At 32.9% G+C, this 27541-nt stretch overlaps 3 protein-coding genes across 3 annotated transcripts; all 3 read right to left on the reverse strand.

Annotated features, from left to right (window-relative positions):
* Positions 1-6505: 6505 nt before the first annotated feature.
* LOC141545654 (olfactory receptor 4P4-like) lies at positions 6506-7435 on the reverse strand. The gene has a single exon (XM_074272815.1). It carries the CDS (start codon positions 7433-7435, stop codon positions 6506-6508), a length of 930 nt encoding a protein of 309 aa, XP_074128916.1.
* Positions 7436-13190: 5755 nt separating this feature from the next.
* Positions 13191-14120, reverse strand: LOC141545788 (olfactory receptor 4P4-like). Its single transcript, XM_074273046.1, has one exon. It carries the CDS (start codon positions 14118-14120, stop codon positions 13191-13193), a length of 930 nt encoding a protein of 309 aa, XP_074129147.1.
* A 5319-nt stretch (positions 14121-19439) lies between these two features.
* LOC141545784 (olfactory receptor 4P4-like) lies at positions 19440-20369 on the reverse strand. Its single transcript, XM_074273042.1, has one exon. The coding sequence runs from the start codon at positions 20367-20369 to the stop codon at positions 19440-19442; it is 930 nt and encodes a 309-aa protein (XP_074129143.1).
* Between the last annotated feature and the right edge of the window lie 7172 nt (positions 20370-27541).

Consider the following 27541-nt stretch of genomic DNA (forward strand, 5'->3'; position numbering starts at 1 on the left):
ATTTGTTGTCAAGAGATTCTGTCTCAGATATAAATACAAATGGAATAGAGAGTGGTTAATAGACTTTTCCATTTACATACATGTTTGGGAGTACCTAAAACTTAATCTTCATCAAAACTATGGGATTTCTTGTAAACTCAATATTACAAATCCATTCTCACCCCCCTACTCTCATCATGCTAATGACTACAGGAGAAAGTCAGAAAACTGTCTATAATAGGATGATATCTAATGTATGTTACTATTTAACTTTTAGTTTCATTTTAGGCATATAACTCAATATTTATGAGCCTCACTCTACTCATAAAATGGGAATCATAATAAATGCCTGACACATCACAGACTTCTGGTGAAAGATCAATAACATTTAACAATGAAATCTGAAATATATTAAGCACTGTACCACTATAATTATTAAAATCTTAACTAAAACTATGTTTACCTTAATGCCTCTTTTCCTGTCTCAAATAAGTATTATACAGGAACAAACTGAAGCCTAAAAGAAATAATAATCATATTTCAATAATACATGATAGCTTTAGATATCATTTCATCACAACAATACTTTTAACTCCATAAAAGTTTTTTACTCACTTTTGTCCCTGTGAGTGATAGTAGGAAAGTGAAAAATGGCTCAGTGACAAACACTATGAATTTGAAACCTTTGAACAGATGAAAGTGTAGAGAATGGGACCTATGGTTGTATTGAGGTAGCCTGGTTGATACGTCATCCATATTCAAGAGCTGGCCCAGACTCTCCCAACACAATTAAAGAGTTTTAATAACAATCTATGCATAAGATGATTTTAGATGTAAGGTATATAACAAAAAAATAGAGTTTTTTTTATATTAGCAGAATGATGCTATGAGTAGAAAGCAATTACCTGGGGACCATGGAATGGATAGATGATGTTGGATGAAAAAACACATCTTTTAAAAATGTAATTGAGTCCTTTTGTAATCATATAAATTGTATTTTATGCATTTTAATACCATTATTCTCAAGTCAAGTATCCATAAGCTTTGCCAGAAAGCCAAAGGGTATCCAGGAAACACAAATAGGTTAAAAAAAATCCCTAGTCTAGGGAAAATCTAGGGTTCAAGAAAATTAAAGGAAATATAAACCTGGTAAATAAAACAAATGAACAAAAACTCAGATTGTATTATCTTATAAGAATCCAAACACAAAACCTAAAAATCTAGACTGATACCTGGGCAGGCATTGTTGGCAAATATTCACATATGTGGTCCAAGACAATGGCTGAAAATACATCCAAAAGGTCTTTTGTCAAAAGGAAGCTGTAATTTTCATGTGACTGTAACTCAGTGGGATGGCAAATAGGACTCATGTTGTATAGACATTTCTCCATTTGGTTTATAGTCCAAAAATATTAATTAGTCATTTGAAGTCTCTGTTTTTATGTTAAAAGTTTAAAAAAAAAAGAATCTTCCTTGAAAGGTTTTCTGAATATTACTTGAATTTAAAGGTATGTTAGAGTTCAGGGAAATGGGCTCCCAGAGGCTTTTCAAAACAAACTGAAATGTAGATTATTGCCAACCAGAAGTAAACTTTATTGCTTGGGGAAATCACTTTGAAGTTATGATAGGCTGCTTCATTAGCATGTATGCCAAAAAGCAGGAATTGTACTTTACCATTTATTTGCCTTCTCTTTCCTTTCTGTGTAGCTAGCATATCCTACAGATTAATAGCATTTTGTCTGCTAGATGATAGGTGTTGACTGAATATTGAAAATACACAACAGATGTCTAATTTCTGAACACATATTCAAAGTATGTGGCACACCTAGGAAAACATTATGGACCTTGCTGTGGGATATATACTATTACTTACATTCTTGTACTGCATATTCTCCCTTTCCTTCAAAATTTATCTTTCTGTTTCTTCTTGTTGTTCTTATTCCACCCATCCTACCTCCTTCCCTCTCTCCCTTCCTCTCTCCCTTCCTCCCTTCCTTCCCTCCTCTCTCTGTCTCTCTCTGTCTCTCTCTGTCTCTGTCTCTCTGTCTCTCTGTCTTCTCTGTCTCTCTGTCTCTCTGTCTCTGTCTCTCTCTCTCTCTCTCTCTCTCTCTCTCTCTCTGTCTCTCGTCTCTCTCTCTTTCTCTTTTTCTTCCTCTCTCTCTCTCTCTGTTTTTCTTTCTCTCTCTCTCTCTCTCTCTCTCTCTCTTCTCTCTCTCTCTCTCTCTCTCTCTCTCTCTCTCTCTCTCTCTCTCTCCCTCCCTCCCTCCCTCCCTCTCTCCCTCCCTTCCTCCCTCCCTCCCTCCCTCTCTTCTCACCCCTCTCTTCCTACCTACAGGATCCTCTTGTGTTTTTTTTTTTTTTTTTCTTTTCTCTTGAGCAGATCCACTATGCACATTTGTTTGGCAAATTTATGATAAATGTCTTGATCTCTCCAAAGAGATGCTAACATTATAACTATTTTGAGCAATTTTGTTATACTTTTCTATAGTTTTAGGTATCTCTTCTATTATTATTGGTAAAACTATCCACTTGATATAAATTCCTTCCAAATATGAACATATACCCAACAACTTATATTATCTCACATTCCATATTTCTAACTGTTTGCTGGACAATTCCACTTGGACATCTGAAGGCATCTAAGTCTTATAATAAACTGCAAAGTTATCTGTTTCTTTAAACTATTCTCCTTTCTAAATTACCTTATTCCCAAAATCAATTTCCTAATTATTGTTATTAAATATTTCCCTCGGTAATATGTATGTAACAATTTTAACATTTTTTAACCTTGAGTTTCAATTTCTATTTTATCTCCTCATTCTAGAAAATCAAGTAAATATACCATGATAAATTTTTGAAAGATGATGTCTAGGATTTTTTATTATGGTTTTCTGGCAGAACAGTAATTTTTAAAATCTCTCTCTTGGATCTACTTTCCAATTCATTGTTTTTCTGAAGAGATATTTCATATTGTTGACAATTTTTCATACTTTGAGTTTATTCTATTTTTTCCTGATTTCTCATGAAAATCATTAGCTTCTATCTAAACCCAGAGAGAGTACTGTGTATGGATCACAACATCACAACATAACATTCTCACTCTTTCTGTTGTTCTCTTGCATTTTGTTTTCTTATTCATTTCCTTTCCTTTTTGATCTGATTTTTCTTGTTCAGCAAGAGAATTGAATAAATATATTTACACATATTGGATTTAACATATATTTTAATATGTATAACATATATTGAATTGCTTGCCATCTAAGGGAGGGGCTGGGGGGAAGGAAGAGAAAATTTGAAATCCAAATCTATGCAAGTGTCAACATTGAAAAATTATCCGTGAATATGTTTTGAAAATAAAAAGCTTTCAAAAAAAAAAAGAAAGTCATTAACTTCCATTTGCTGAATTCTAACTTTGAAGAAATTATTTTCCTTATTAATTTTTTCGCCCCCTTTTCCATTTTTGTTTTGCCATATTTGCTTTTTAAGGCATTCTCTTCATTGGTTTTTTATGCTTCCTTTTTCATCATTTTCATTTATTTCCCTATTCCTCCCTTACTTGATTTTTAAATGTCTTTTGAGTTCTCCATGGCCTGATACCAAAACTTATTTTTCTTGGAGGTTTGAATTAGGAGTTTCAACTTTGTTATATTCTGCATATGTGTTTTATTTTTCTTTGGCACCATAGTAATGTTCTATGGTTGTCTGTGATTTCTGTTGTTTGCTCATTTCCCCAGCCTACTACTTGACTTAATTCTTTGTTAAAATAGGGGTCTATTTCCAGGATGGTGCTTTGTCCCAAACTTTAAGAGTTTTGTGCAGCTGTTTTCACAGATTTTTCTAGGGACCTGTAAGTTTTCAGTTCTTCCAAAGTGGTATGATCCAAGGAGAAGGGTTCTTACTGCTCTCCTAGCCTGTGCTCTGGTTTATGAGCACCCACAAGCATTCTTCTCTGATTGGAATTTAAGGAGAGTTCCTGCTTCATCATGGCCATATGTTCTAGTGTGCTAGTTCCTCCTTGCCCTGAGACTGTGACCCAAATCCAAGAATGGGTTAAGTAACAGAGTCCTGCCTCAGTGCTAGCCTGACCAGATTAACTTCTCTGAATGCTTAGTACCCAATCAACAATTGTTTATTATTCATCACAAAATGAATGTTCTGCACACATTTTAAACTCAAATTCAAAAGTAAACTCATTATCTTGTTCCTCTTAACTCTCTCCTCATCCCAATTCTCTATTATTATCAAACAACCTCTCATTCACTAGATTCTTTGGTTTCATCCTGGACTTCTCATCTATTCTTGCTTTCCACCACCCCCATCACCAATATACAATCAATTTTCAAGTCCTGTCATTTTTTTTTCCTTTTTAAAATATGTTGCATATGTCCCTTATTCTCCTCTGTCATTACAACAATTCTGGCATAGACTTTCATTAATGTATATCTAGATGATGGAAGTAGCATTTTTGTTGTTTTCTTTGACATCTTATTTTTCTCTAATCACTCTAATTTTCATCTATCAATTTGATTTTTGATTAATTAGCAAAGTATCGTTCTTTTGTTCTGTTATTGTATTCCTCTTAAAATGCCTCAATGCTTTTTTATCATCTGTTTAATAAAATTTAACTCCCAACATGCTCCAAAACGTATGCAATCCAATACCCTCCTTCACTTTCAGGTTTAACTCACAGTTCTCCCTAATACAGACTTTGTTGTGAGACCAGTAATCATCATATATCCATTCACTCCCCACTCCTTTGCAGTTCCATTTTCTATGGTAGAAAGTGTCAGAAAAAATTGTAAGGAGAAGAAAAAAAAGTTTTACCCAAATAAGAAAGAACTACCACTTAATTCCCTATAGGTATATAACTTTGGTCATCTTTGGTAGGAATGAATAAAGAATAGCCTAGACAATTCTAAAAGATGTTGAACTCTATAAAGATAGAGACAACCTCATTGAACCAGATTAAAATGGGTTTCAGGCAAATGAATTCGCCAATCAACTCTCACAGGAAATTAAGAAATATTTGGAAACTATAGAGGTCTCTGTTGTTTTCTACATTTTGTAGATATAGATAGAATTCTTTGACCTTAAAGAACTTACTGCTTCATACATATAGCATGGGAAATATCACCAGAGAATAATAGAAGCAGGAAAGAGCAGGTATACCTTATTATGAGAAGGATCTGGAATGGTGCTTCCATTTTGCTAATCTAGGTATAATCACAGTATTTAAATAGAAGAAACAATTTTATAATTGTTGCTTTTCCTCATGTCAGTTTTCTGTATTTTATACAAAGAGTGAATAAAGGAAAAAATGTGAGGCATTTTTAAAAGTGTCTTTTCTCTGTGCATATTCATATTTTTTTCTTTTTTTAATAATATCTTTTTATTTTTTAAATATATGCATAGTTTTCAACATTCACTTTTGCACAATCTTTTATTTCAAACTTTTTCTCCCTTCCTTCTACCCATCTCTTCCCCTAGATAGCAAGTAATCCAATATATGTTAGACATGTAATTCTACAACTATCATGCTGCACAAGATAAAGAAGGACAAAAATGAGAAGAAAAAAGACATACAGGAACCTATCTCTTGAATGTCTTGTTCAAAGTCATAAGCAAAATAGCAAAGAAGGGATAAATGGAAAATGCTATTTACCTGCTCCATCTATTCTGGTCTCTCTTTGTATTTCTTTATTTCTTTACCATTTTTGACTTCTCATCCTGGAACATACTACTGTCTTACATAATCTCTTCATTATAAAGTCCATCTAAGTATTTTCAGTGCTTTGCTTTGGGTTAAGCTACAAAAACTAATAAATAAGTAGCCAGTTTCTATTTCAACATTTCTTTTAAGGAAGTATAAAGTCTAAATATTTTCACTACATTACTTCTTAATAGACTCTGCTTTTTATTGTTTGGATTTCTTTTCCTACCATGACCCTCTAGCTAAATCTAGCTAGTTCTCTCATATCTTCTCTCTTCACAAATTTGCAACACTCTTTTATAGTTGTCATTCATTGTTAGAATGTAATCCTTGAAGGCAAGGATTGTCTTTCTTTTTATTTATATTTCTAAGTCAAGTACTTTGCATCATGCCTGACACAATAACATGTGCTTATTAAAAATTTGTGGCTTTGGCTTAAGTATTTGATTATCAAAGAAAAATTTTGGTTATTTGATAATTGAAACAGAAATTGATCCTGTAGATATTACTTTTTTGGCATTCTTAGAAAAGGAAAATATGTTGGATTTGGGTGGATGAGAAATATGAGGTGAAAAAAGATAGATTATTCTTTCTGTTCATCCTTACATAATATACTATTTGTGATTTGATTAAATTGTACCCTCCTCATGTCAAACACCAACAGTTATGCAGAGCCAAGAATGTAGCTCTAGTTTTTACCTTGCACTTGATTATTTTTTTCAAAGAATACTCATTAATATACATTTGGTGACCCAATACCCATTTCTTCACTGAGGGCATAAAAGAAGAGACAATACAATTAAAATCAGCTTTATTTTATTTAAATATCAATGACATTTTGTTTGACCACACTTTCTGCATGGCATTCTTCATCTCTGTGTTTCTCAGGGTATAGATGAGAGGGTTCAGCATGGGTCCAATGACAGTGTAAAACATGGAGAACTCCTTATCATTTTTGCTGGAGCTAGGAGGTCGAATATAAGTGGAAATACAGGGCACAAAGAACAGTACCACAACCGTGACATGGGAACCACAAGTGGAGAGGGCTTTGCGCCGACCTTCTGATGAATGTTTTCTAAGGTTGTATAATATGACTATGTATGATGCCACCAAGACAAGAAAGGTAGTTAACACAACCATCCCAGAATTAGCTATGACTAAGATATTAGCAATATGAGTGTCTGCACAGACAAGTTTTAAGAGGGGTTTGACATCACATATATAGTGATCTATTTGATTAGGACCACAAAAGGGTAATCTAGCAACCATGAGCATCTGGGCAATGGCATGCCAAAAGGCCACTCCCCAGGCCATCAGAATCATTGTATTACATCTTTGTCGATTCACAATGATCATATAGTGTAAGGGTTTACAAATGGCAACATAGCGATCAAAGGCCATGGACACCAATATGAACATCTCAACAGTAGCCAGGAAGTGAGCAGTAAAGAGCTGAGTCATACAACTAATAAAAGATATATTTTTTTCCTTAGCAATTAAGTCCCTAATAAGTCGAGGGACTATGGTAGATGTATATGCCAGATCCATTAAGGATAAGTGACACAGAAAATAGTACATGGGTTGTTGGTTCAGATGGCTACATATGATGGTAAAAAAGATGATGAAGTTCCCCATAAAAATTGCAAAATAGCAGAACAAAAAGATTATAAAACACATCATTTTAAGGTCCTGGTTCATTAAAAGTCCCAAAAGAACAAATTCTGTGACATTGTTCTGATTTTCCATGTACTTCAAAAATGTATAGATATCCAGGAGAATTCTAATTTATCTGAAATTGCATAAAATATGATAAATTGTCACTACCATGAGGTATATGTAAAATTTATTTCCATATTATTATATTAGATTATATTTATTTCTAGATATAAAGTTTATTTCTAGATTATTATATTACATTCTATTATATTATATACATTATTATAATTCTATACATTTAAATTTGGGAAAACCAAAGAATATTCTTTTTTTTTTCAGCTAGATCCTACCAACTATTTCAAAAATCAGAGACATTTAATAATATTCTTGCCAATGCTGTCTTCCCTTTTCCAACTATCTAATTTTTAAATACATATAATGAGATTGAACTATTAATTTTTGTGAGAGGAAGGAAATTGAGATTTATTTATTTATACTTTAAAATATTTTCTTATATACTTATTTATATATAGATATATTTACTTTCCAATGTATTTTAAAATCATTTTAGGATATCTTTTATCATAGTGAAATTTAATAGCTCAATATTTCATTTTTTTCCTCTAAACATTTCTGTGTTTCCTCATAGTTCTTTTTGTTAAATTAGAATGTACCTGTGTTAGCATGTCCTTTTTTCTTCACTAAATCAATATATTAATTTTAATATTGCCCTGGTACTATGTCTACATACTTAATCAATTTAGCTCTTAAATCACCATTATAATGGAGAAATAATTTTTACAGGTTTATTACATTTTTGAAACCACTAATTCTGCATTCTGATACATCAAGCATGCCAGAACCAGGAAAGATTTGACTTAGTCTTGCATTATATTCTATTATCCTACTTTAGCTGATAAATTTTTCATTCCTTGTTCTAAAATTTTTTTGGGAAATACCTAAAGATATTTCTAATAATCAATTTTGCAATCAAAAGTTGGAGCCACAGTGCAAAAATTGACATTTCAATCCTAGTCATCTAAGGGAGTTTTGTTTCTATTCCTCACTACCACAAATTGTAGAAAACTAGACACTTGTAATTAATTCTAATGGGGGGGGGGTTCATTGTGGCTATAGTCATCTTTGTTCAGATAACTTGAGGCCCTGATTCTAGGTCACTGTTAGGCACTTTTCATCTTATGTGCTAACAGTTCTTTGCCAGCAGATAAAGTAGTCAGCAAATGATGAATGGTTACTAATTAATGGGAGAAAGAAGAATCTAGATCAGAAAGAGTTTTAGAGGAAATGTTTTACATTTTACAGATGAGAAAGTTGAGGTTTAAAGTAAAAAAAAATTGTGTGAGTTGTCACAATTATGCCACAAATCAGAAGTTTAACCTGGTTCATCTAAATCTAAGCCTATTATGCTTACCATATTATAATAAAGAGACAAATAGAAACAGCCTCAAAGAAAGAGAAATAGGGAAAAGAAAAAAGGAAATAAGATAAAGAGAAAATGAGAGAAATATACAAAATGAGAAAGTCTAAAAAAAGAGACAAGGAAGAACTAAAGAAAGAGACAGAGAGCAGAGTCATAGAAAAAAAGAAAGAAAAAAGCAGGATAAGGAGAGAAAGAGCCAGAGCCAGAGAGAAAGGCAAAAACAGAAAGACAGAGACAGACAGACACAGAAAGGCAAAGAGAAATACCAGAGACAGTGAGACAGATAGACACACAGAGATGAGAGAAGTAGAGGTAGAGACAGAGAGATAGTGATAGAAAGGCAGAGAAAGAGAAAGAGGAGATAGAAGAGACAGAGAAAAAAAGACAAGAGACAAAAAGAACTGAGGTGGGAGACGACAGATAGAAACAGAAACAGACATTGTGAGAGAAAAAGCAAAATAATGACAGAGATAAAGCATATGAAAACCTAAATATGCTAAATTTCCTCAAAGACCCTTCTAAACCTGTCATTCAATGAGTGACTTTTTTTTTCTGGATAGGAAAAAATGGCTGATGGATGTAGATAAATATATTTTCTCTTAAAAGAAGAAAAAAGAAAACTAGGGCTTAAAATCTTCTTGGAAAAGGTGGTAAAGAAGTTGAGCCAAAGGCAAAAGCAACATCTCAAAGATTAAATTCTATTTAGTTTAAAATAATTCTTCTGTATTTTAAGAGACATTGATACTTCTTAGAATAATTTAATTTATTCTACTTGCATTTTCACTTTTAACAACAAAAGGGAGAAAATAATAGTCCTAAATTAATAATTAGTTATTAAAATGACATATATGAATTTCTCCTCATACCATCTGATATATTTGCTTTTTTCATAATTATTGGTGTGTTATTTTTGTTTTCTCTTAATGATCTTATATAGAGAACTTCAATAGAGAAAAGTATTTTATCTAAAACAAATTTGCAATTGTTCCAAAAAGAATCATCTTAAAGTTGCCTCAGGCACCCAGAACTTGAGTGATTTAATTAGGCTTACCTAGAAAGTATCTGTCAATGGTTACACTTAAATTTATTTATTTTTTCCCTGAATCTGAAGGAATTGATACCTTATAGTTTTAAGTCACTTAGTAATTATGTGCCACATTATTGTTGTATTGAATGCATATTTGGCAGAGAATTATGATGGTGCTGAATGTCATAAAGCAATTATAAAATTTAGATCAAACAGCCACTTGCAATTCTTGAATCTAAAACGATTCAGTGCCCCAAATTTTGACTGAGCTTGTAAATGATCTTTGTTCCCATCCCAGCTACAATCCCCAAATCTATTAAGGAGCGTTTCTGAATCTCTGACTGATCTAAGTCTCCATGAATATTGTAAAGTCTCCAAAAAAAGTTTTAAACCTGTCCTTGCATCTAATTCATGTCCATATTAAAGGAAGTTTCAATATATGTATGAATTCTTAAAATTTACAAAACATAATGAGGTAAGCAATCTCATACAAAGTAGAGCAATCGGTGTAAGACGAAAAACAATGGAAAGTATATGTATATAGGAAGAAACTTACATTATTTCAGATGACAAGATTGATTCAGTCAGGATATCCTCTCATAAAAACAAATGAACAAACAAACATTGTGTGATGAAGTCTATACTGCTGCCCCACCACCCTTCGTAACAGATACCTATTTCAATTGTATCACAGAAAAAGAGGTGCATGAGGAATATGCACTTCATTCAAAGGTTACTTCATCATCTGGAAGAGGAATAAATCTTCTTCAATGCAGTATTTATTCACAGAAATGTGTCAAGGGGACTTATGGTCAAGAAAGATTTCTTTTTCTCTCAGGTAGGAGTCAAGCAAAACACAAATAGATGACCAAATCTCTGGATACCACATCAGAACTTTCACTGAAAGAAACTTTTAGGGATCTTTTGTCTCATGTGCTTTGATTTTAAAGATGCGTGTGGGATCAGGGAATAGTTCCCAGAGGAATTTCAAAGGAGGCTATGAAAATGGGACAAACTTTGGTACAAGGGGACTCCATTTTTTTCTTTTCTTTTTTTTAAGCCCATCCAGTATGTTCACCTGCCAGGTAAATTTTGCTATCTAGTTCCATCTCTTCCAATCCCATAGGTGTATACCTATGCAACCTCAAGTCTCAGTCTTACTCAGCATTTCAACACAAGATCTGGGACTTCCTATCACCACAGCAGTCTTTTTGTTAGATAATGTAGCTAGAGACAGGAAACATACAACACTTCTCTTTATTCTTTTTGTTCATAAATGAGTCAATTAAGCCAATAACAAGGGAGGCATGCTCATTTTTTTCAAAAAATCATTGTTACTTATTCTACTGGCATCTGATTTTTATTCCCATTAGTTTCGTTAGTTTCCATATTGCTCTTTTGAGTAATGTTTAAAAAAATGTGTAACCAAATAATTTCCTCTAATCCTGCAGTTCTGTAACATTTGAAAGTTGTTTTTCATCCTGGCAGGAATGAAAGTTTCCCTTGAAAAATTGTGGTGGAAAAAAGAGATTAAAAATACCTATTATGTTTATTTTTTAAAATATATTATAACATCTCCATGTGACATATAGGGATGGGAGTGGGAAACAGCCCTCAAAACATTTAGGGTCCTTCTATATACTCATTTTCATTTATTGCATTAAATAGTTACCAATTACATTTTAATACATTCAGGTGGATTTGGACATTGGACTACATTAAATTAAGCTGAAATTCACTAATAATATATGTAAACTTTAGCACATGGTACAAAATGTCATTTTAATAAATATAGAATAAAAAAAAGTACAGAACAAATGGTGAATGGTTAGACCAAAGTTATGTTAATAAAATAGTTTAAGGACCTTGTTGGCCCATAAACTCAACATGCACAATTTTGATGTATCATTCATAAAGCTACAGTAATGTTGGGCTGTATAATTAGATGTAGAGATTCTAGGCCCAGAGCATTATTAATCTCATTGTACACCATCTTTGTCAGCACTCATTTACAGTTTTCAACTCTCAGTTCTGAAGCTTAAAAATGATATTCATATTCATAATGGTGAGAGTAGGACAACCAGTATGCTTAAAAGGCCTCCTTCAAAGTCACATGAAAAGCACATAGAGTAATAGAGAATAAAAAAACCTTGAAAATTAAAGAATCAAGGTGGACATGATAGTTTCAAGTATATAAATACATGTTATATGGAAAAGATTTATGTTTTTTTCTTGTGCACAAAAGCAAAGAACCAAGAAGAATAAGAAAAATATATAAAGAAGCAAATGTTGACTTGGAGACAGGGAGAAAAAATAAAAATACATCCACATACATCCTAAAATTTAGAGTAGTACATAGAAGATAAATATTCACAGACACACACAGAGACCCAAATAAATAGAGAGAAAGAGACAGAGACAGAGACAGATTGATAGAGAAAGACAGAGAGATACAGAGACAGAGACATAGAGATAGAAACATACAGAGGCAGGCAGAGATAGACAGAGCCATAGATAGAAATACAAAGCCAGAGAGAGGAGTCTTTCATGCCCTTGAACATTTTCAAAGAGAGTGCAGTTGACAGGGATTTCACATGGTCACATTCAAAGTATTTAAAACTTATATTTATAAATGCATGGGCATAAAGAGTGCAAATAATGGGGATGAACAAATAGACAAGGATAATAATGTATGGAGGACAGTAGAATAGAGAAAGATTGTAACTAAAAATAATAAAGAAGAAATATGAGGGAATTAAAAAGAAAAAGCTGAATACATATATGGGCTACATTTTTAAACATTTCCTTAGGCTTCATTCTGAACAATTTCAAATATCTAGAAATGATATAATAGTTCATGTAACCAAAGGATACTAAAAAATAATTCTTTTCATTCTGTATCATTGGAGGTAATTATTACTAAGACAGAACTGTACAAAAATACTATACTAGGTACCAATCCAGATAAAAAGAGATATAAACTAAGATTTCTGCTTTTCCTTCAAGACTTTGTAAATTTTATATAAACATCAATTCCTATAATGAGTGAAGAATAAAACATTTTCTACACTTTCTTTATATTTCTAATTTTTTTTCAAATAATGTGGGAAAATGGTTTCCATTAATTATATAAGTTACATGCATGATGCAATAGTATGCATATTAGAATATAATTGATATCGGGCTTGCCTTCTCAATGAGTAAAGGAAAGATGAGAGAGTGAAAGGGAATTTGGAAACAAAAATAGTTTTAACTAATGTTATAAATAAATAAAAAGAATAAAAAACAAAGTTTATCCCTAAAAAGAAATGAAATATGAGAATGCAGTCATTTTTTTTCAAATGTCCTTAGAGGAAAAATCAAATTAAAATGCATTTTTATTTGAATAGCAAAAACAATTTTGTTAACCACACCTTCTGCATAGCATTTTTCATCTCTGTGTTTCTAAGTGTATAGATGAGAGGGTTCATCATGGGTGCAAAGATTGTGTAAAACATAGAGAACTCCTTATCATTTTGGCTAGCATTAGGCGGTGGAACATATGTGGCAATACAGGGTACGAAAAACAGAACAACAACCATAACATGGGAAGCACAAGTTGAGAGGGCTTTACGTCGAGCATCAGAGGAATGGTTCCTGAGGTTATATAATATGACAATGTAAGATGCCACCAGGACCAAAAAGGTGGCTAAGACAACCATTCCAGTATTTGCAATGACTAAGATATTAGGGATGCGTGTGTCAGTGCAGACAAGTTTCAAGAGGGCTTTCACATCACATGCATAGTGATCCACTAGATTAGGGCCACAGAAAGGTAATCTAATGACCATGATCATCTGGGCAATGGCATGCCAAAAGGCAACTAGCCAGGCCATTAGAAGCATCATGTTACATCTCTGTCTATTCACAATTATCATGTAATGCAAAGGTTTACAAATGGCTACATAACGATCAAAGGCCATAGACACCAGAATGAACATTTCAACACTTGCAAGAAAATGAGAAGTAAAAAGTTGAGTCATACAACTATTATAGGAGATGTATTTTTGCTTGGCAATTAAGTCCCTGAGTAGTCTGGGAACCACAGTGGAAGTATAGGCAAGATCCATGTAAGATAAATGACAGAGAAAATAGTACATAGGTTGCTGGATCAAATGACTACATATGATAGTGATGAAGATAATAACATTCCCAAAGACGATGGCACAATAGCAGAACAAAAAGATTATAAAACATGTCAGCTTAACCTCCTGGCTCTTGAACAGTCCCAAGAGAACAAATTCTGTGACATTGTTCTGATTTTCCATGTACTTCAATAATTTACATATTTCTGGGAGAATTCTAATTTATCTGAAATTACATAAAATGTAATAAATTATCACTGGTTTGTGGTAAATATAAAGTTGCTTTTCAGATTATTTAAATGTACAATGCATTATTAGAGTAGATCCTTCTATAACTTTAAATTTGAGAAGAACAAAGAATATTCTTTATTTCAGCTAGATCCTAGAAACCATTTTGAGTATTAGGTAGTTCAACTGAATTCTTGTTAATGCTACTAAAATTCCTGTAGTCAAATGGTTTCAAAAATATTATACATCTATAAAAGTTATTCTTCTGTTATGATAAATATGTAATATGAAAATTTATTTCTTATATAGATATAAAATCATGACAAACTAAAATTAGTATATTTATTGAAGAAAAAAGGAAATGTAAATGTGTCATAAATACATACATATATCCTAATTCATCAAAAAGTAATAGAAAATTAGAAAATACAGGATAATACATAGAAAATACAGGAAAGCTTAGAGAAAATGTCATATTAAACTATTAAATTTCACTATCATAAATGTGATTTTAAAATGGTTTTTACATACCTTTAATAAATAAAAAAATAAATGAATGAAAATATTTTAAGGATATAAAATATATGTTTCAACCATGGAAATTAATAGTCCATGGCTCATTATATGTAACTAAAAGTTTGAATAGTTAACTAAGGGAAAGGGAAAACATAAACAAAGAATTGACAAACAGATGCAAGTTTGTGGTCAAGCTGAGCTAGGAAAATGTATAGTTTCGCCACATATTGAAGATAATTTTATGCAAGTCTGAGAAAACATGGAGCCTTTTTTCCCCCTAAAGAGCATATCTTTTCCTGTGGAGCATCAAAATGTTTAAACTTTAGGGAAATTGAAGATGAAGTATTGGCAAAGAAGCCTAGTCAGGATGGATTTATAGGGCAATATGAAATAATATGCTATTTCTTCCCTCTCCCTCAGTCCATACTTTCCCACTCATTATCAATCTCCTTTTATGTGTACAAGATGTGTTACTCTGATTCTTCTACAAGTGAAGGACTCTACTTCTTCCTCTTTTCTTTCAGGTCATTTTTTTTAATTTATCACTCTCCTAATTTTTCTTTGGTTGTACCTTTGGAAAATAGTATATTGAGTCATTGATTCTGTATTCTGATACCTAAAGTGTTTCAGGACATGCAAGGATTTGATGCTTTCTTGAATACTGTTCTACTATCCTATTTTTAGTTAATACGAATTTGATTGATTATTCTAAAATATGGGAGAAAATACTTAAAAATATATTTCTAACAAACAATGTCACAATGAAAAATTGGAGCCGCAGTATAGAGAATGACATTGCACTTGTGGTCTTCCAAAGGAGTCTTATTTCTATTCCTCTCTACTGTAGACAGCAGAAAACTAGACACTTGGAACAGATTCTGATGGTGGAGGGGGACATTATTGTGTTTATAATTTTCTTTATCCAGATAACTTGAGACCCTGAGTCTAGGTTACTGTTGGGCATTTTTCATATATTATGTCCTAACACTTTTGTGTCAGAACAGCCAAAGCATCAATGAACTAGATGATGTTCAGTAAATGGTGAATTATTACTAATGAAAAGGAGAGAGGAAATCAAGGTGAGCAGGACATTTATAGGAAATGTCCTACAACTTTCCTTCTTTTATACATGGGAAGAGTGAGGCTTAAAGTAATGAAACAGTATCTAAAATGCCTCAAGTATGAAGTAGGAAAGTAGAGGTTTAACCTGGTTCATTTGAGTTCAAGCCTATTATGCTAGCCATTTTGTAATAAAGAAACACATGCAGATAGTCTCAGAAAAAGAGACATATGGAAAGGAAGACAAAGGAAGAGACAAGAAAAAAAGAGAGACAGGAAAGAGAGAAGCCAGAAAAAGAGAGATAACAGAGAAATAAAGACAGAGGCAGAAAGCATATTATAATAGAAAAAGGGGGAAAGGGGGGGGGAATAGAGACAGACAGAGAAAGAAAAAAAAAAGAGAAAGAGACACAGAAATAGTGAGAGACAAGAGACAGAGGTAGAGAAAAAGGCAGAAAGAGATAGAAACAGAGAGAGGCAGAGAGACAGAAAAAAAGAGACAGATATAGAGAGAAACACACAGAGAGAGTATATGTATCTAGAAAGGAACTTACATTACTCCAGATGACAAGACTGATTCACTCTGGATGTTCACTCATAAAACAAACAAAAATTGTTTCATGAAGCCTACACTGCAGCCTCAACCACCCTTCCTAACAGATATCTATTTAGATTGTGTCACAGTAAAGGGGGTGTATGATGTACATGTATTTCATTCAAAGGTTCCTTTATCACCTGGAAGAGGAATAGGTCTTCTTCATGGCAGTGTTGATTCACTGGAATGGGTCAAGGGGGATTAATGATGAAGAATTATTTCTTTTGCTTATATAGGAGTCCAGAGCAACACAAATAGGTGGCAAAAACTCTGGACACCACATCAGAACTTTCCCCGAAACAACCATTTAGGAGTCTATTGTCTTGTTCAGTCTGATTCTGAAGGTATATGTGTGATCAGGGTATTAACTCTCAGAGGTATTTCAAAACAACCTACCAAATTGTAGCCATAGTACAATGACAAACTCTGATGCAGGAGGAAGCCATTTTTTCTTTTTCTTGTTGGCCCCTGTCAAATATGTTCCTGTCAGGTAACTTTGCTATCCAGGCCCACCCCTTCTAATCCTTTGGGTATATACCTATGTGTCTTCAAATCCCACTCTTACTCAGAATTTTAGAACATCTGGGATTTCATCAGCACAGGAGTCTATTTGTTAGATGATGCATCTGGAGACAGAAAACATAGCATTTTCTTTCTTCTTTTTCCATATATTTGTGTCAATCAAGCCAATACCAAGTGAGTTGTGGTCAATTTTTAAAAGAATCATATGTTCCTTATTCCACTGGCATCTGATTTTGCTCCCATTAGTTTAATTTCCCATTAATTTTCAAATCACGCTTCTGAGTACCGTCTAAGGTGTATGTTAACGAACAAATTCAAGTAATGCTGCAGTCCCGTAGCACTTGACAGCTGTTTCTCTTCTTGCCAAGAATGAAAGTCTCCCTTGAAGAAGAATGGTGGAAATAATAGATTTAAAATATCTACTAGGTTTCCCTTAAAACCCCAAAATAACACCTTCATGTGATATGAGGAGATGGGAGTGGGGAATAGTCCTCACAACATACAGGGTCCTTCTGGATACTGCATTTTCTTTCGTGTTTAAAATATTCCCATATTATATTTTTATATGGTTCAGCTGGATTTGGATATCATACAATACTGATTAAATGGAAATTCTATAAGTTTATAAGTAAATTTTTAGCACAGGTAAAAATCATCAATTTAATAAATACAGAATAAAAGATTTATGGTTTCAAGAATTCTTTTAATAAAATTGTTCAAGGACGATACTTGTCCACAAGTTCAACATGGATCATTTTGATGCATCTTTCATAGGGCTACTGTCATTTTGGTGGCATAAATAAAGGTAGAGCTTCTAGGACCATGGAGTTATTAATCTCAGTGTACCCTGTATTTGTCAGCATTCATCTATATGTAGTCCATGTGTCAGTTCCAAGGTTTAAAAAAGATCCTGATAAGTTGAAAAATGGTGAGAGTATGACAACCAGTGTCATTTGAAGCACATGAGAAACACATAAAGTAATAGGACATAAAGGACCTGGGAAAGAAAAGAATCAAAATGGGCATGACAGTTTTAATGGACAGATGTGACATGGAAGAAAATTATTATTTTTTCTTTAAGCAGAAAGGGATAGAACCAAGAACAATAGGTAAAAGATCTACAGAATCAAATGTTGACATAGAGACAGGGTGAAAAAAATAGATACTTCCTAAAATTTAAAGCATTTCCAATGGAGATGGACAGAGAGACAGAGAAATAAACAGAGGCAGAGGCAGAGGCAGAGATACAGAGAAAGACAAAGAGAGACAGGGAGGACAGGGAAAGAGAGAACAACAGGGAGAGAGACAGGGAAAAAAGAAGCTGATGGAGAGACAGAGACAGAGAGGAGTCTTTCATCCTCTTGAACGTTTTCCAAGTGAGTACTGTGAGAGGAATTTGACATGGTGAATTTCAAAGAATTTATAACTTTATAACAAATTATAAATTTATAACAAATTAATATATAAATTGAAAAAAAAAGCTAAGATCTAGGAGAGTAAGTGATTTGGCAAAAGGTGTTTTGATAGTAAATTCTGTAAAATATGCTGTAGTTCTCATCTACAACACTTCCTCAACAGTCTGGTTCACATCAGCAATAAGCACTCCTCTACTTCCAATAGGAATTGTATTCATTAATTAAAATGTGAAATCAATGAGAGCATAAATCATCTTGTATTCCTAGAACTTCATGTATTAAGTTTTTCTCTCTCTTCTCTCCATTGATTCTCCCTTAATTCATCAAATTCAATATTCTTCCCATCATACTATTTGCTTTTCTTAAAATGCAGAAAGGAAATAAATCAATAAGTACATCATAAGCAGTTGAGAGGAGCCAAGAATTGTGATAAATACAAACAATGAAGTAAATGGGAAAAATCATGACACCTCCTATTATCAAGGGAGCATGAATTTTAAATAAAAATGAAAACAAAAATTATTTTAGCTATAGAATGTGTAATTTCTAGAAATATAAATTTGAAAAAAAGCATTTAAACTTAGAATGTACTACATGCAGTTATTTGGGGGGAAAAAAACTTTCTCCAAAAGACAGAATTTGAACTAAATTGAGGAGGAAGTATGGGAAGCTGAAAATAATAAAAGGAAATAATCAAGGCTTTGGAGACAGGGAAAACAAATACATGGATTTAAAATAGGGAGTGTAATTAATAAGAATCATTAAGTAAAGCAGGATAGTGCATGGAGGAGAGTAAAAGATAAAAAGATTTCAACTAAGAACAGTGCAGAAGAAACAATTTGTCCACTTTATATTTTTGCCTTTTTTTGAAAATAATATAGGGAAATATGTTTCATGTGTTTCATAAATTGCATAATTTACATGCACAATGCAATAGTTTGCATATTTCAATATAATAAGTATGTGTCTTGTCTTCTCAATGAGTAAAGGAAAGATGAGAGGGTTGATAGGAATTTGGAAATAAAAAAAATATCTTTAACTAATACTATAAAAATAAAGAAAAAAAGAGTAAAAAAAAGTTCATCCTTAAAAAGAAATAAAAATGTGAGCATGTTATTTTTTTCAAAAGACTTTAAATGGAAAAAAAAATCAAATTACAATTTTGCTTTATTTGAATATCAAAAACAATTTTTCTAACCACACCTTCTGCATAGCATTTTTCATCTCTGTATTTCGTAGTGTATAGATGAGAGGGTTCATCATGGGTGCAATGACTGTATAAAACATGGAGAACTCCTTATCATTTTGGTTAGCATTGGAAGGTGGGACGTAGGTGGCAATACAGGGCACAAAAAACAGAACAACCACCATGACATGGGAAGCACAAGTTGAGAGGGCTTTACGTCGAGCATCAGAGGTATGGTTCCTGAGGTTATATAATATGACAATGTAAGATGCCACCAAAACCAGAAAGGTGACTAAGACAACCATTCCAGTATTTGCAATGACTAAGATATTAGGGATGCGTGTGTCAGTGCAGACAAGTTTCAAGAGGGCTTTTACATCACATATATAGTGATCCACTAGATTAGGGCCACAGAAAGGTAATCTAATGACCATGATCATCTGGGCAATGCCATGCCAAAAGGCAACTAGCCAGGCCATTAGAAGCATTATGTTACATCTCTGTCTATTCACAATTATCATGTAATGTAAAGGTTTACAAATGGCTACATAACGATCAAAGGCCATAGACACCAGAATGAAAACCTCAACACCTGCAAGAAAATGAGAAGTAAAAAGCTGAGTCATACAACTATTATAGGAGATGTATTTTTGCTTGGCAATTAAGTCCCTAAGTAGTCTGGGAACCACAGTGGAAGTATAGGCAAGATCCATGTAAGATAAATGACAGAGAAAATAGTACATCGGTTGCTGGATCAAATGACTACATATGATAGTGATGAAGATAATAACATTCCCAAAGACGATGGCACAATAGCAGAACAAAAAGATTATAAAACATGTCATCTTAACCTTCTGGCTCTTGAACAGTCCCAAGAGAATAAATTCTGTGACATTGTTCTGATTTTCCATGTACTTCAATAATTTACATATATCCAGGAGAATTTTAATTTATCTGAAATAACATAAAATATGATAAATTATTACTGGTCTGTGGTAAATGTAAAGTTGCTTTTCAGATTATTTAAATGTACAATGCATTATTACAGTGGATCCTTCTATAACTTTAAATTTGAGAAGAACAAAGAATATTATTTCTAGATCCTAGAAACCATTTTGAATATTAGGTAGCTCAACTGAATTCTTTCTAATGCTACTAAAATTCCTGTAGTCAAATGGTTTCAAAAATATTATACATCTATAAAAGTTATTCCTCCATTATTATAATTAAATAACATGAAAATTGATTTCTTATTAGATATATAATCATGACAACACTAAAATTAATATATTTAGTGATAAAAAGGAAATGTGTATGTGTGTTACACATACATGCAAATTCTTATTGATCAAAATGAACTATTAGAAAATACAGGAATGTTTATAAGAAAATGGAATATTGAACTATTAAATATCACTATCATAAAAAAGTTATCTTAAAGTGATTTTAAATACATTTCATAAATAAAATATATGAATTAATAAGAAAATATTTTAAAGTATAAAAATAATTTTCATGAAAATTAATAGTCCATGGCTCATTATATGTAACTAAAAGATTAAATAGTTAACACAAGAAGAAGAGAGAAATAAAGAATTGGCAAATAGGTGAAAGTGTCTTGCCAATCTGCATTGTAAAATTGAATAGGTCAAAAATATATTGAGGATAATTTTAAATGTGTGTGAGAAAATAATGTGGGGCCATTTTTCTTCCTACAGAGCATATGCTTTGTAGCAGAGTTTATGCTGTTTAGTGGAATAAAGCTTAAACTTCAGGGCAATTGAAGATCAATATTGGCAAAGTAGTCTAGTCAGCAGGGATATGTAGGATAGAATGAAATGGTGTGCTCTCTTCCCTCTCCATCAGTCTATATTTTTTCCCTCTTTATCAATCTCCTTCTATGAATAGTAGATGTTTTACTCTGATTCTTTCAAGTCTTTTTGATTTATCTTCCTCCCTTCTGTTTTTTTTTCCCCTTTGGCCACCCCTTTGGTAAATGGCATATTGACTCATTGATTCTATATTCTGATACTTCAGTGTGCCAGGACTGGCAAGATCTGACCTCTTCTTGCATAGTGTTCTATTATCCTACTTTAGTTAATAAAATTTGGATTCATTGTTCTAAAATTTGGGGGGCAATACCTGCAAAAATATTTTTTACAAAAAATTTTACAGTCAAAAATTGGAGCCACACAGCCCTTTTTTGTAGTAGCAAGAAATGAGAAACTGAGTGGGTGCCCATCAAGTGGAGAATGTTTGGGTAATTTATGGTAAATGAATGTTATGGAATGTTATTGTTCTATAAGAAATTATCAGCAAGATGATTTCAGAGACTTACATGAACTGATTATATCGTGATCAATTCGGATAGATGTGGCTCTTTTCAGTAATGAAATGATTCAGACCATTTCCAATGATCTTGTGATGAAAAGAGCAATCTATATCCAGAGAGAAAACTGTGGGAACTGAATGTGAATTACAACAGCATTTTCACTCTTTTTGTTATTGTTTGCTTGAATTTTATTTTCTTTCTCATTATTTTTTTTCTTTTTTGATCTGATTTTTATTGTGCAGCAATATAATTGTATAAATATGTATGCATATTTTGAATTTAATATTTATTTTACTATGTTTAACAATTGTATTAATTCCCATGAAGGGAAGGGGGTGGTATCAAGAGGGTGGGTAATTTGAACACAAGATTTTAAAAGAGTCAGTGTTTAAAATTTATCCATGCATATGTTTTGAAAATAAAAAAAAGCTTTAATGAAAAATTGGAGCCATAGTACAGAGAATGGCATTTCACTTCTGGGACATCTAAGGGAGTCTTTTTTTTATTCCTTACTCCCACAGACAGTAGAAAACTAGAGACCTGGACTTGATATTGATGGGAGAGTTTGCTGCCATTATAGTCATCTTTGGCCAGATAATTACACACTGAGTCTAGATAACTTTTGGACATTTTTCATATTATGTGCTAACGATTTTGTGTCATCCAAACCACTAATTAACTAATTGGTCAGTAAATGATGAATTATTACAAATTAAATGAAGAGTGGCGAATCTAGATCAGAAGGGCATTAAAAGGAAATATTCTACATCATTTTATAAATGAGAAAATTGAGAATTAAAATAACAAAATATTGTCTGAATTGTTACAACTATGAAGCAGAAAAGCATAAGTTTAATATGGGTCATCTAAGTCTAAGCCTATAATGCTTACCAATTTGTAATATAGAGTCAGATGGAAAAAATCTCAGAGAAAGAGAGATAGAAAAAGGAAGAAGGGAAAGGGATAAAGACAAAAAGAGATATATAGAAAAGGGGGAAAACAGAAAAAGAGAAACAAGGGAGAACTAAAGACAGGGACATAAAGCAAAAAGTAATAGAAAAATGAAGAGAAAGGAGAGGAGAGAAAGAGACAGAGACACAGAGACAGACACAGAACGACATAGAGAGCTACACAGAGATAAAAAGAAAGAGACAGTGAGATAGACAATCACAAACACACACACACACACACCGAGAGAGAGAGAGAGAGAGAGAGAGAGAGAGAGAGAGAGAGAGAGAGAGAGAGAGAGAGAGAGAGAGCGCACTCTCAGGGAAAAAGATATAGAGAAAAGAAGAGAAAGAGACAAAGAGAAAACGAGAGACAGATAGGAAAAGGGGAAGAAAGAAAAAGAGAGATAAGAGAGAACTAAAGACAGAGACCAAGAACAGATTGTAATAGAAATTGGGAGATAAGAAAGCATAGAAGAGGAGAAAGAGAGATAGAACTACAGGGACAGACAGAGAGAGAAAGAAAGACAGAGAACACAGAGAAACACAGAAAGACATACACAGATAGAAAGAGACAGAAAGACAAAGTTAGAAACAGAGAAAGAAACACAAAGAGTCAGAGGCAGAGAGACAGAGACTGAAATAGACACAGAGATCGAGACAGAAAGATACAGAGAGGCAGAGAGAAAAAGAAAGAGACAGACAGAGACAAAGATAGAGAGAGCAAAAAAGAGCTGAGAGAAAACAAACACAGTGAGAGAAAAAAGCAAAGTAAATACAGAGATCAATAATATTTATATATGCTAGATGTCCTCAAAGAACCTTCCAATCCTAGCATTCACTGAATGACATTTTTTTTCCTGCATAAGGGAAAATGGCTGTGGGATATAGATTAATATATTTACTTATAAAAGAAGAAAAAAAGCTAAGGCCCAATAACTTCTTGGAAGAGGTGGTGAAGAAGTTGAGCTAAAGGCAAAGGCCCCTTGGCAAAAGTAATTCAATTTAGTTTAAAATAATTCTATATTTTGGAGAGACATTTATATTTCTTTGCATAATTCAATTTAATCTATTTGTATTTCCACCCAAATTAGTTAGTGAGCATGTGCTTTGGGACTAGGAATAACCATGTTACTCAGTCAGTATACCCTTCAGAAACAGACTGGTCTTTTTAAGAGTAGGATTTTAACAAAAAAACAAAGGAAGAAAAATAGTTAAAATTAATAATTAGTTATTAAATTTTTATAATATGAATTTCTCTCATTACTATGAGATATACTTACTTTTTGTTCATTATTGAGGTTTTATTTTTGTTTTGCCTTTATAATCTTTTGTAAGGAACTTCCATAGAGAAATGTCCATTAGCTAAGACAGATTAATACACTCTGAAATGTGCCATTTTAAAGTTTCCTAGAGCTGAAGTAATTTAACTAGGCTTACTTAGAAAGTATCTTTCAATGGATACACTAAATTTTTTTTTCCTGAATCTGAAGGAATTGAACCACACTGACTGATAATATATATATGTATATATGTATGTATATATATGTATATATATGCATATATATATACATATATATACATACATATATACATATATATATATGAATGTAATAAAGCAATCATAAATATTGAATAAAACATCCTCCTACAATCTTACATGATTCAATGGCCCCCAAATTTTGATTAAGTTAAGGTTAGTGAAAGATCTTCATTCACATCCCAGCTAAAATCACAGAATCTATTAAGGAATTTTTTTGGAAATCCTGACTGAACTAAGGTTCCACAATCATACAGTCAAGTTTCCAAAAACAAAAACAAAAAACAAAAACAAAAATAAAAAAACCCTCAAAAACAAAAAACATATTAAATCTTTCCTTGACTTAATGTCATAGTGCACCCAATCCATGTCCATATTAAAAGAAGTTTCGATAAATAAATAAATATTCTTAACATCTGCAGAATATACGGAGATAAACAACCTCATACATAGTGTAGCTAAAAATATAGGATCAAAGACAATGGAAAATATTTGTATATAGGTATTACTCCAAATAACAAGACTGGTTCCCTCAAAATGTCATTTCATAAAACAAAACAAAAATAAAGAAACATGTCATGAAGGCTTTACTCCTGCCCACCTCAACCACCCTTCCTAACACGTACCTATTTAGTTTGTGTCACACAAAAGGAGACGCATGATGTATATGCACTTCATTCAAAGGTTCCATTGTCATCTGGAGGAGGAAGAGATCTTCATGGTAGAATTCATTCGCTGGAATATGTCAAGGGGGATTTAGGGGCAAGAAATGTTTCTTTTTCTCCCACATAAGAGTCCAGAGCAGCACAAATAGGTGGCCAAATCTCTGGACACCACATCAGAACTTTCACTGAAAGAAACATGTAAAGATCTTTTTGTCTTACATACTCTGGATTTTTAAGATATGTCCTAGAATCTGGGGATAGACTCCCAGAGGCATTTCAAATGTAGACATTGTAAAGTGACAAATGTTAGTGCAAAGGGAATACATTTTTTCTTTTCTTTTTTGGCCCCTATGAAGTAGGTTTACCTCTCAGGTAAATTTTGCTAGCCAGCCCCACTTCTCCCAATCCCATAGGCATATACCAATGCACCCTCAAATCACAATTAGTCTATTTGGTTGATGGTGCAGCTGGAGACAGAAAACATATAAAACTTCTTTATTATTTTTATTTATTATATGAGTCAATTAAACTAATAACAAGAAAGGCATTCTCACTTTTACAAGAAATCACCTATTACTTATTCAATTGTGATCTGATTTTATTCCCATTAGTTTAATTTCCCATAAATTTCCATATTGCTCTACTGAGTACTGTTTAAGTGTGTGTGTGTGTGTGTGTGTGTGTGTGAGCATATGTGTGGATCACCAAATGTAACGTGCTCTCCTGGCAGTTACAATTACTAGTCTGTCCTAGACCCACCAGAGTACCTTTGACCACTGTGTTTAGCAGTGTGAACTCTACCCGGCTCGCCTCCTCTGAGGCCTTCAAAGGTCTCTGGCCACAATCTCTTGAATCTATAGCTTAATAACCGGTAGCGCACTCAAGAACAACCACGTGTAATCTTAAAAGCCTTTATTATACCTACTCACATAATGCCCTGACTGATGCCCTGACTTGTTGGTTCCCGAGTGAACACCTGGTCAGAAGACCCATGTGTTCACTACCAAAACCCTTACCTCTTTTGGCTACCCATCTTGGCTTGGCCACCCAGGCTAGGGAGCCAGGGTGAAGAACGCCAGATTAAAGAGGACCGCCCGCTGCCTGCAGTGGGCTTACATAGGGCCTGTGAGGTCACATTTCTCCTAATCCTAGTCCTGCAGCATTTGACATTTGTTTCCCCTCCTGGCAGGAATGAGTCTCCTTTGAAGAAAGGAAGTGGGAAGAAGAGATAAAAAATATCTATTATGTTTACCTTCAGAACACATAATATCATCTCTATGTGACATGTGGGGATGAGAGTGGGAAAATAGCCCTCAAAACATATGGTGTCCTGGATATTGCATTTTTATTTAATTTCTTAAATATTCACCAACTACATTTTAAGATAGTTTAGCTGGATTTGAACACTGAGTTACATTAAGTTGAAATTCAGTAAGTATATATGTACATTTTAGCACTTAGGTTAAAAATAGTCAATTTAATAAATGTGGAATAAAAGATGCATACGTTATACTAGAGCATAGTTCTGAGCTTTGCTGACCCACAAATTCAACATGGATTATTTTGATATTATGATTATCATTCATGAAGTTTCTGTCATTTTAGGCTGCATCAACAGAAGCAGAGATTCCAGGATAAAGGAGTTATTAATCTCATTGAACCCTCTCTTTGTCAGGACTCAACTATAATATTCAAGTTTTAGTTCCATGGTTTAAAAAGGATATTGATAAGCTGAAAAATGGTGAGAATAAACAACCATCATTAAAAGGCCTCATTTAAAGTCACATGAGGACTACATAGAGTAATAAAACATAAAAGACCTGGGGAAAAAATCAATGTGGGCATGATAGTTTCAAGTATATGAAGAGATGTTATATGGAAGAAATGTATACTTTTTCTTGCCACATAAAGGGACAGAACAAAGAACAAAAAGTAAAAATATTACCATGGAGAATGGGTGAAAAAAATAAACAGATCTCCTAAAAGTTAGAGCACTTCCAAAGGAAATAAACAGAGAGAGACAGAGATAGTAACAAAGACAGACAGAGACAAAGAGACAGACAGAGACAAAAACAGAGAGAATAATGATAGAAACAAGTCTTTCATACTCTGTGATGTTTTTTGCAATAAATATTTCTTTAATTAAATTTAAGATTATGGATGTTATGCCATAAGTAATTTCCTAACACTTAGAATTGTTTAAAAGTCAAACAGGCTGTGTCAAAAGATAGTGGCTCTCTTTACTTTGGATATACTCAAGTAGAGACAGGATGACCATTTGAATAGTAGGCATGTCTTTCATATATGGCTTGGATTAAAGAGCTCCTAAAATGCTTTCAAATCTTCAATTCTGAGATTCTGTGATATATTTTTGTTTGTTTGTTTGTTTGTTTTTGTTATTAAAGTTTTTTGATTTACAAAACATATGCATGGGTAATTTTTCAAAATTGACCTTTGCAAAGCCTTGTCTTCAAAATTATTTCCCACTCCCTCACCTAGATGACAGGTAGTCCAATACATGTTAAATGTGTTAAAATATATGTTAAATCCAATATATGGATACATATTTATACAGTTATTTTGCTGTACAAGAAAAATT

This window comes from Sminthopsis crassicaudata, chromosome 6 (assembly GCF_048593235.1).
Source record: "Sminthopsis crassicaudata isolate SCR6 chromosome 6, ASM4859323v1, whole genome shotgun sequence".
Taxonomy (NCBI): domain Eukaryota; kingdom Metazoa; phylum Chordata; class Mammalia; order Dasyuromorphia; family Dasyuridae; genus Sminthopsis; species Sminthopsis crassicaudata.

What these genes read in the sequence shown, in the direction of transcription:
- LOC141545788 (XM_074273046.1), bottom strand. Translation starts at nt 14,120, where the DNA reads ATGGAAAATCAGAACAATGTCACAGAATTTGTTCTCTTGGGACTGTTC.
- LOC141545784 (XM_074273042.1), bottom strand. Translation starts at nt 20,369, where the DNA reads ATGGAAAATCAGAACAATGTCACAGAATTTATTCTCTTGGGACTGTTC.
- LOC141545654 (XM_074272815.1), bottom strand. Translation starts at nt 7,435, where the DNA reads ATGGAAAATCAGAACAATGTCACAGAATTTGTTCTTTTGGGACTTTTA.